General features: G+C 37.7%; 1 protein-coding gene across 2 annotated transcripts in view; it reads left to right on the forward strand.

The window, feature by feature from the left end:
* AZI2 (5-azacytidine induced 2) overlaps positions 1 to 9880 on the forward strand; it is a 45641-nt gene extending 35761 nt beyond the window's left edge. For both annotated transcript variants that reach the window (XM_084619483.1, XM_084619482.1), the window contains exons 7-8: positions 2483 to 2601; positions 7493 to 9880. In XM_084619483.1, the coding sequence (XP_084475609.1) occupies positions 2483 to 2601; positions 7493 to 7899 (526 nt within the window). In that variant the 3' untranslated portion in view covers positions 7900 to 9880. The remainder of the gene's footprint in view (positions 1 to 2482; positions 2602 to 7492) is intronic.
* Positions 9881 to 11457: the final 1577 nt, after the last annotated feature.

The following is an 11457-nucleotide window of genomic DNA, read 5'->3' on the forward strand; positions in this document are numbered from 1 at the left end:
TGCTGAATGGTCACGACCCCCAGTCTGAGAACCTCTGCTAAATAATTAACAGATCTGAGAAGATTAAAATAAAGGTGTGTTTATGTATATCAATACAGCTGCCACTGTTACTTTGTAATTACAATTTACAGTCTGGGTATATAGAATACTTAATAACCATGAAGAAAAGGTTTGTAGTAATTTAAATAGTTAACTAATACATGCAAGGATTCATGTCATACATTCTCATCTGGAGGAAAATTGTACATATGAGGTGAAATATTCAAAAGTGATAGACACTTCATAAGTCCCATTGACTTTCAGTGAGATTTAAGCTTTTAAATCACTTTTGAAAATGGGGTTTAGGCACTTCTGAACATTTTACTCTTAGTCTGTGGCAGATCTGGAGCTGGTTTTAAGTTTTATGTAACTTGGATACTGGATAGTTCTTGTTTGGTAGAATGAGCATTGATCCAGTCATTTTCAAAGTTGAGAGCATCTGAATAAGTGAAGCATAAATACGATTATTTGTCCTCTGTTTAAAAAAACCAAACCAAACAAAAAAACTACTTGGGTTGGTTAGTTAGAGTTTTCAGGTGTCACACAGATTCCGCAGCAGATATCCACAGATTTAGGATACACTTTTTTGCTCTCAGTGCAAATGTGTTGATAACATTTCATACCCACTGATATCACTGATACCCAACAATCTTAGAGCTGGAATGAAGTGAAAACTATTGTGCTGTCACATCTATAAAGCAATTTTGAATGTTGATTCAGAAATTCTGTGTAATGGGGATTCTTGTATAGCACAATGGGGTCCCAGTCCATGACTAAGGACTCCAAGATGCTATGATAATACAATTAATTCTGGGGAAAAAAGTTTGCCTTGGGTGTATATTTACTGTTAAGTGGTATTTCTGGTCATAGTCTGTTCTGAAAGAAAGTTTTAAACACTAATGCTGTAGCTTCCTTTCTGAGCAACTTGTGGTGATCCCAGGATTTTGTTAGAGCAGGATTCTTAATTTAAAAAAAGCTGTGGATTTTCTGTGGCCAGCAGTTGACTGTCAAAGCAGTAGTAGCCCAATGCCTCTATATCAAAGGTAACAGTGCATGCATATTTTAAAATATTCCAGGAGGTCTTTCAAAACAGTAGTTGATATACAGTTGCTGTTCAATATGTGTAGAAGCATGAATGATGCTATCTAATTATTGCATTTGAAAGTACAGGGGTAGGTTTTCAAACCAGGTTGGCTCTCAGCTGCTCTTATTGTTTTCAATAGGAGCTGCAAGGTACTGAGCACTCTGAAAATAGTCTTCATGTACTTGCATAAACAGAAACAGTTGTGGGTACTAAGCATTTCTGAAAATCTGGTTCATAGAATTATGTTCTGAAATAATGACAGGTTTCAGAGTAGCAGCAGTGTTAGTCTGTATTAGCATAAGCTTTCGTGAGCTACAGCTCACAGTGGGGCACTAAGTGTACCTTCTTAAGCATCTATTAAATATCAGAAAAATACTCTGAAGACTGAATAATCTGCTAAATTTAGATTAATAAAGAGCTCTTTATCATATATTTTTGCTTAGACATTCTCTGATTCTTTCTTGGCAAAATTTGACTTGCTGATTACCTGTTTAAGTCATGGATAATAACTGCCTTAAATAACAAGAATATTTAGAGGACAAAACAGCTCTGCCCACCACATTTCCCACCCCTCCCCCGTCCCCACTCCTTTCCCTGTCCACCACCAAAAATGAGAACTGGTTCTTGATAACTTACACTGTCTGATCACGTTGATTTACACTCAACAGCATGAGGCAGCCCAGTCAGACATAAAGCATTATTTTAATTTTGGCCTGGGCATGTGTTCAGCAATTTGGGTATCAAGTACCTAATTAATCTGAAATCACTGTGGCAAACTGAGTGGTGTGAAGACTAAAATAGCAAGTTTGAAATATCAGATGCTTAGTTTTAGACTAATACTGTAGATCCATTAACATGATCTGGAATATTATGTTAGTTTGTGTGTGGCAATTTGCTAAATTACAAACAAAGCAATTCATATTTAATTTCTTTACCAGATCTGTTTCATAGTATCCAGTGTGTGTATTTGAAATATGTACTTAGGATATTTTTGAGGGTATTGGCTTTACATCAGGATTAAACTTAATTTCAGATGTGAAACTAGCAGAGTATTCTTAATCTTAATTTGCCATTTGGAGAGTTTTGGAATTATTTCTTTAGTTCAGTGTTTTTAAGCACTAGCATGCAAGCATTAAGAGCCACATAATCTGATGGCCTCTGCCTTACTGGCTATATTGTCCACTGGCAATGTCAGATTGAAACGATTCTTTAGTAAAACTGAAAAGAGAATATACTCATTAAGCAAAAAAGGCATTGTTCAGTGTTAATATTTTCTTTGTAACTCTTAAGAACTGCAGTAGAGTCAGGGAGACCAGTTGCAAGGGCAGCAGAAATTTAACTTTTTAAAATGTCTTTCAGTGAAAATGTGCAGCAAGCATACTGGGAACTGAAGAGGGAAATGTCTAACTTGCATCTGGTGACTGAAGTGCAAACTGAGGTTCTACGAAAATTGAAAACCCCAACTGCAACCAAGAAAGGCAAGTCAGTGTTTGCAGGAATAAGCCTTACAAATACAAACCACTGATCCAAGCTACACCATTTTAAAGAGAAACTAGCTATCATATCTTATCTAAATCTCATCAATTGAAGTTGATAAGCCAGAGTGTATTATAGTTCCAGCCTAACCCTTTACTGCTTTGGCTTCTGTCTCATACTGGTCAGCTTCACACATAAAGGTGTTGCTGATGTGTTGTTGTTTTTTTTTTTTCTTCAGTACTGTATTCTGTTCCCCTTGTGGCTTTTTTCTCAGTCAAGTGTTGCTGATGTGTACAAGGCTGAGGTGTTAAGTTTACTCATATTTGACCTTTTTACCACAACTACTTCATATTTTAAAAAAACAAAACAAAGATTTCACTTTTCAAATGAATTCTCTTTAATAGTATCAGCTCTAGAAAACATTTTGGTAGCATTTTAAAATTCAGGAACAGATTTTGAACTCTTTCCATGTAGCTATAATTTTTCTTACTACTGATGAAAACATTCTGAAAACTTGTCTCCCAGTGAAATAGAACTCCAGATGATGACATTCCCTGTAATCAAAATATGGATGCTGGAAAACTGGTTTACCTCCACCACCCTCTTAAAAACAATTGACAAAATTGGTCATTTCCATTGCTCTGGGTTTACTGCAGATTTTATATGTTGCTGACTGAAATTATTTCTGTTTCAACTCTTGTGTGTAATATTTCCTTCCAATGCAGGGGTTTTACAAAAGACCGATATTTGGCACTGTCACCTGTGATCTAATGATAGAAAGCTAAAGAAGAGATCATTCGGTTAGTGAGTAGCAGCATCTCTATTTTTCACTGAGCAGGAAATTCCAAATGTAGGTAATAAATAGGATAAGCAACAGTCACTTGTTTATAGTATGTTTGATTGGTGACGACATCTGATGATGCACTTCTTTGATAAAGGATATAAACAGGTCAGAGAGCTCAGATGACCGATCCAAAAGGCTAAATATTAGAGGAACACTTTGCTAATACAGAATTGGATGGCTCAAGGAATTGATAATGGGATTCACCTCTAGGGCACCAGTTTGACTTTAGTCCTGTTCTGTGACTGATGATCACTATCTGAGGTAGTCTACGAAATGAGTTGGTAGCTTCAGTCCAGTTCCCACTGGATGAGTGTCTGTCTACATTGAAAAGGTATGCTACTGACAGATTTAACATCCAATTTCAGAAGAGAAATCAAGGATTGTGTGGACTCTGAATAATTCTCTAGTCCTAAGAAGTCTGTTCTGGCCAGGGTTGTGTGATGGTAGCGTAAAGAAGCATGCATTTGCTTTGCTGTAGTGGTTCTGTGGCTGTTGTCTCTCTCATCTGCACAAGTGCTAACAATTCATTTCCCCACCAGAAAACTCATTGCAGCAGCATTTTCTGCAGTCAGTAGTGGAGTTGTGCTTCAAGGGATATAGAAGACGACGACATAAATTGGTCTGCTGGGGTGTGTGGATTTTTGCCAGGCTTATTTTGTAGGTTTCTTTGCCCACAATCATTTATTGGCACATACAAGCATCTAGTTCAGGGGTCGGCAACCTTTCAGAAGTGGTGTGCTGAGTCTTTTAAGGTTTCCTGTGCCAGTAATACATTTTAACATTTTTAGAAGGTCTCTTTCTATAAGTCTATAATATATAACTAAACTATTGTTGTATGTAAAGTAAATAAGGTTTTTTAAATGAAGCTTCTTAAACATTTTAAATTAAATCAAAATGCAGGGTGGCCAGGACCCAGGCAGCGTGAGTGCCACTGAAAATAGCTTGCAGGCCGCCTACCCCTGATCTAGCTGTATTCCTTCTTGTAAGCTTCCAATCTTAAAGCTGGACTTGGCTTACTGATTCATCAATGTCTCGTATTAATGCCGTGCAGTCACGATGCACCTGCATTGTTAACATGCAGAGTATAACCTTGATTTGAACCATGTCTTGGACTATTTATGGGAGAAAATCAGTTTGCCTAATAACTGTTCATGCACTCCTTATCTCCTTCTACACACGAATTGGCTTTTAGAGGAGATGATGATGAGGAAAGAAACTTCTTGAATTAAGAGAGCTAATAGACAAACATGATCCTCCCTTTAACAAATGTTTCCAAATATTCCATGACCTTCTAAAATGATATCCTTGCATATTTTAGGGTTGAGTTGAGTCAAAAATTGGGCAAGTAAAACAGTGAGGTAAAAGTGACTAGACTGTGAATTAATATAAGGGAAACCCTATGACAACAGCAAAGAATTGAATTGCTTTCTCTTTCTTTTACAAGGACCACTATATTTTCAGAATGTTTCACACATGTAGAATAGTGTGTTCCCAAGCAGTATCTTTCTTAAGGAAAAGGCTGGTAGAATCTGGAATGTCTTTGGAGAAAGTATTGAGTCAATGTCCATTGAATCTTGTTCAAAAAGTTATGGGCAGGAGTAGAATGAATTTCCTCTCCTTCCCACACTGTTTTATTCACTATTCTAAGTTCCATTTCTGAGTACTTTTGAAGTTTGTTCTATAGCAGAAGTGAGGCTTTTTTTCAGAGCGCCTTTTACTTTTCAACACTGTTTCATACTCCTCAGAGAATGGAGAGGGTAAGCAAGAAATTTATAGAGTTCAAAGTAATTGATGCGACATGTTAATCTTGCCAACAATGTCCATTGCAACACGTATGTGGATTCCATTTATCCACATACAAGACACTGTTCACGAAAAGCAGCTCATGGCTTCTTGAAGCATTTTGAAAATCTTTAAGTGTAATGGTGGATGAAAAACAATGAGAAAGTGGGGTGTTTTCTGATGCTTTTCAGTACCTTAACATATAGTAAGTAGAACATGAGCAAATTTTAAGATTGAAGGCTATATAATGCTGTAGCTCCTTGCATGAATTGGGCATTATATAACTCTTAAATGTTGAGAGAGATCCACCGTAGGACTCTGTCTGAATTGACACACTTTTGCTGAATGTGTTTAGAAGCAACTTCCTTATTTAGGAATATTTTTTACTATCTCAGGAAAAAATTTGACAGTCCAGTCTTGTTTTGAGTTCTTGCTGGGCTGATACAGTTTGGTCAAATCTTGACTACAGCCAACTTATACTGTTTACTATTTAATTCTCTCAATGCCTCATAGGAAGGATGAAATGGAACGTTTCTCTTTTGTTGCTGTCACTTAGAATGCCCTCTGTCTGTAGAAACAAACATTTTCCTCAGAATTTATCTCAGTATTTCAACCACTAGTTTCTGGCCTGAACTAGCTCCAGACCACTGGAGTGTACTGATTTTTTGGGTGTATTTTTTCATCTAGTTCTCAGTAGGCCATTTCCTTGAATGTGAGTATTCCGCTCACACATGCTCGTAAGCAAACTACAGCAACTCCTCATGGAGCACTTAATACAACAGGGCACCAGTCCTGATGGGGCCTATCCACTGCTACAAAACAAACAGATAGTATATGTTGTGTATATAACTACTCAATAGTAGGACAAGGCTGCCTAAGTGGCTCTGCATGCTTCTCTTGTCAAATAATCTTAGTCTTAGAGTATAGAAATTTGGGTAATTTTATTGAGATTAAAGTACTTTCAGGTTGATTATCAGAAATATTGACCTTGAAATTTTTATTAACTAGTTATAACCCAGACTGTTAGTCACAGACAATAGACAGGTTGCATCATCCCACACTTTTTTTGAGATGAATAGCTATGCTACCACTAGCTTGGCTGTCGATAGAAGGTTCAGTTTAACTAGAAATATCCAAAGAGTAATAATACAATTCCCTTTCTACGCTTCTGACTGAATAACACTTCATCTGCCCTAAAGCTTCACCAGCCCCAGTATTCACAGCTTTTGGAGTATAGTACGTGGTTGCCATTTGTCCTTGTACCAATGAATAGCTTACAGCTCAAGCACTGCTTCTTACACCTATCAGCACAGATGGGGTGAGTCACAAATTTCCTAACTGTATCTTCCAGATGCAACAAACCAGCCCTTCGAAAGTGTTTTTTACTGAAATTTGCTAATTGGTCACCATTTTTTTTCACGTTCCCTGGCAGGGTGACGCTACATCCTGCACTGACTCTTCTGTTTGTTCCTTCTGAGTGTTGTGTTTATAAACCAGAGTTTGTATTCTAGATTCTTAGCTGTTGTAGGAAACTTCACCTTCTCTATGGAGTGCTTAATTTGTAGGATCTGACAATCTTCATTAAATTTGTAGTGAAATGCTAAAGAGAAGTAGAGGTGATATGGGCAATTTAGTCCCACCCACTCCTTGTCACATACTCACCCAACATGTGGCCAGTCCCATTTCTACTTCTGGATAGTTGCTGCCTGTTTTTTCAAAAGGTCCTCTCCTTCTTAGTCTGTTTGAAACCTGGCCCTTGAGCAGAGAAGCAGTAAGCTCCATGCCATCTCCCCACTGTTGCTTCATGGACTGAGGATGAGTTCAGGACCTGGCAGCCGCAGGAGGCAGCTCATTGAGAGACAATGAAATAAGGTGCAAGATTCTTTGCAGGCAAGCAACATTCATAGATTCCAAGGCCAAAAGGGACCATTGTGAATCAGACATTTGAGTCCACACAGATCATCCTGGTGCAGCACTCTATACTTGTGTCACCAAACTTCTAAAGATTCACAAGTCTCTCTCACATCCATGTGAGAACGAGTTGATTGGGTTTTTGAGAGAGTGCTATTTTAATGAGTTATGGTGAAACTTGCAAAATAAATTTTGAATAAAAATTAACTCTGATTTAATTGGCACTCAAAAGCAGGATATGGGATCCATTAGGTGAAAAGTTGTCCTGTTACACTAGGTACATTTCTGAATGTATGTACACTATATCTTCTAGATCCATAAATTAAGAATTACATTTAGTTGTCTTCTCTCTCCAGCGTCTACTTGTGCACCAGTACAATGTGTTGAAGACGTGGAGAAGAATCTCACAAAGTTATATTTGACTTCTTCTGGGGCAGTCTACAAAAAAACCTCTCTTTCACAAAATGACAAACTTCTCTGCAATGCCATAGCTCCCCCTCTCGCAAGAGATGTAAAAATCCTGTCTGAACAGGCAAATCTCCAGTCGTGGACAGATGAGAGACCCATGGCGATTGGCAGCACCACCTGTCATGAACAAAACTCCTATGGAAAGAGCTCTCTGGAAGATAATTCCTGGGTATTCCCAAGCCCTCCAAAACCTAGTGAGACAATGTTTTGGGAAATGAAAAATAAATCCTCTTTGTCAAACTATCCAATAGATTACCTGGATCAGTGTAATCAAAACTGCCTGCACAAGAGCTAAGTAGTTTCTGAGAGAGACTGGGGCTGGTTCTGAATAGGCACCTGAGTGCTAGAATTTTTTTAAAGAGAAAAGTAGTTAGCTGAAATGCGGAGGTAACGTCTTTTGTCTTGTTCCAAGATGGGTGGCCTGATCACTCATTGCCGTAGATCAGGACTAAATCAAAGGAGCTACACTGGTAATAGAGGTATAAGCAAATCAGAATCCGGCCCTAAATGCTTGGTCCTCTTATATTGAACAGGACACACACTTGCAAATATTACACAGACTGAATATTGAACTCTTGGAATAAATCAAAATAATCCAGCTCCGCATTTCAGTTCGCTGTATGTACGTAACACTGCTCATAAAGACATTTGGTATCCTGTGTTAGAAACCTCTGAAAGCTGTGAGCTTACCTCTGACAGAAATGTCTTTCAGATATGGAACTCTCAGGTAAAGTAATGGAATTGGAATGTTATTTTTACCCCCTCTGGTTTAGGAACAGTCACTGGATTTATAATGTGTGAGAGATGCCAAAAGGAAAAGGTGAGATTTATAGGATTTTTTCCAAAATCATGTTTATGTAACATGTATAAACCAAAACTGCTAGGATACACTGTTTCGATGGCACCTTTTCTTTGGCATTACTGTAAGTATTTAAAGATCATACATGGATGCTGCTGAAAGCTGTAATTCATGGACATAGTTTTTATTTTTTTCCACTGAGAGGGGAAATTGGTGCCTGTTATAGAATCACCCTAACCAAAATGCAATGGTCTTTGTGTGCCTCCAGTTGTATATCACCAAAATCTTCACTTTAACTGTGATTTCTAAGGCCACCAACTTTTTTTTGTCGCAGAAACAGAAGCCTTAATTTGAGCAGCTCAGATGTTAAGTGTCAGTGTTCAAAATACACAACTGTGCCACATCAGTAGGGTTTTTCATCTGTTGTGTAGAAAACTAGTGTTTCAAATTATAAATTTGCCAACTTTTACACAGTTTTGTCCATATTCTGATGTATGTGGTTAGCTGGTATAAAGATAAATGTCTCTTTAAACCAAGGAAACTTCTAGGCAGTTAAGTCTTGCTCTTTGGTAGAGCAGTTTGCTTCTTACACCAGGTTTAAAGTGAAATGGTTGAAATGTACAATACTTTTGAGGAAAATTCTACATTGGGTGTTTCATATTCTGAGTGAATGTAAAGTTTAATTGGTAGTAAAATGATCAGTACTGGTAATTGTTCCCTGTATACAGGGAACAAGCGTCCAATTCACCTTAAGGTCAATGTAAAGAAAAAATGGATTTCACAACAGTTGAGCAGTAAAATATAAAAAAAGCGAGTAACTTCTGTAGGAAAGTTATGGCTGCATTAGTCACATCAGTGATGTACTATTAAAAGTATGATGAAATGTGGGCACTATGACTTATGTAGGTCCACTGCTCCCCCTTCCCCATGCATTCAGTACTTCATATGATATCCATCTCCTTTTTATGTATTGGAGTTTTGTCTATCTTAAGTCAAAAGAATGTCTTTGATACCATCTATTTTATTAGTGAACAGCATACATAAATAATATGCCTACCTTTCACCAGATATGTTTTTATCTTTGTTATCTTGCTCACGTATCCTGGTTTGTCTGTGATTAATGGAAATAGTGTCAGATGCTGGAATTTATTCTGACCAGTGAACATGACTGACTCAAGGGAGTACAAGCTCTTGCAAAGTAATAGAACAAACCCCAATATGCATAAAACAAATCCAAGTCGCTAGGCTTTAGCTGATAGAACCAACTACCTGTGTAATAAAGCACCAGAAACTATTTCTCATGTGGCTGCATAATATATCTAGTTTTAATGTAATTTACTGGGTTTACTCCTTGGTTTACAAAGATTTTTGGTAAGTTTAATGTATTCAACAGCCATCAACCTGATTAACAGTTGGAATTATGCAAGGAAGGAATCCTGTTGTGTAAAATTTTAAATAAATTTATTTTTGTTTGAAATGGACTTCACTTATAAATGTCCTTTTGCTTTGGCAAGCATAGCTGTTTCCTTTGTTGTTGCTCTGTCAATTCCTTATTTTTAGATTGTGTGCAAAACGGGGAAGAATTTGAATCTGACCACAGATCAGTGAAAATATAAAAAATTAAATTCAAGGTACCTGCTTAGCCCTTAGGAGGCGTGTACACCTCCACAGATTGCCCTGACAGGTGGAGGAGTATTCTCCTCCTGGGTACATGAAGGTAGTTGGGGTTGGCTGTCTTAGGCAATAGAACATTCCTATATATTCCCTTATTCTTCCTCCCCTCTTCCAAAAGTGCCCCTTTCCAATCTTGTCCTCTTCACCTTTTATAAACAGCCAGGCTGCACTTCAGCATGAAGCTGCTCTGTTCTCTGTGCAAAGAAGCCATTATGCCTAGGCCTCTGCTACAAGTATGTGCTGAGGGAGAAGAGAGGAAGGAAAAGCAGTACTCACTGAAGGGGACTGCTAGATTCTGACAGGTGAGACAAGGGGGGGCTTGCTGTAGGCTGGAGTTGCAGTCCACTAAGAGCACCAAGCAGCTCTACCATAACCCTTGAAAAGGGAAGCTCTGGGTTTGGAGTCATTGGGGAACTGGCCATGCATTTGTTAATCTGAAGTCTGCAATCAAATCTTGACTAAGAAGAGCAATTTAAATCATGTTTTTTGTGGGTTAGAAGGATTTTTCCATTTTCAGAAGTCAAAGGTTCTTATTGAACATGCTCACAAATGGCATGCTAATGCCATAAGAGGTAAAGAATGGCTGCAGTGGGGTTTTTTGTATAAGAAAAATCAAAATTCAGTCCAGTTGATCAATATGTAAATGGGAGCAGAAAGCAAAAATTCCTCTGAAAATGGGTAAATTGTATGATTTTAAAAATAAGACTTTTGGAAAAGTCAAATTGTGTTAAATTTCATGACCCATGGGAACTGGTCACTGCTGTGGCTCACAGCCCTACTCATCCTTGATGGTAGTAGTATGAAAGTGTCACAGAATATTGAAATTTTGTTGGAAAAACATGGTTAGTATTTGTTGCTTTTTGTATCAAGTGAAGATAAAGCAAGTTGCTTGCATACTAAGTATCTGGAAAGTCACTTATTTCCTAGGGGTTTTTTTATTAATAGTTAACACTGGCATAGTAGAAATTTAGAGGCACTGTCCCCTTTCAATTCAAAAGGTAGTAATAGTTTCAGAAACTTTTGTCCTGAGTCTACTGACTTCATGGTTTTTTTTCTCCTCCCTTGCTGCTGTGTGAAATATCCAGGCCAAGGAGGGAAGAGAAGTGAAGCACCAAAACTAGCTTCCCCTAACAGGCTGTCAAATGTATAAAGTGAACAGATGGTTTTTTTTTTTTTTGTTTCATCTCTTCCAGTTACAATAAGCTTGGTGTAGTGGTTGCAAGGCTAGATTTTTTTTTAAGTCCCTTTAAGTTGATTGTCTTTTTTTCAATGAATAGTACAAACTAAAATCAAAACTTGGGGGGAAACTTTCATAGGCAAAAATTAACTGTACCACCCTTCCTGATGAGTAAGTAGGTACCACACAAGCAGTCCTAAAAC

This window comes from Lepidochelys olivacea, assembly GCF_965140295.1.
Source record: "Lepidochelys olivacea isolate rLepOli2 genome assembly, chromosome: 2".
NCBI lineage: Eukaryota > Metazoa > Chordata > Testudines > Cheloniidae > Lepidochelys > Lepidochelys olivacea.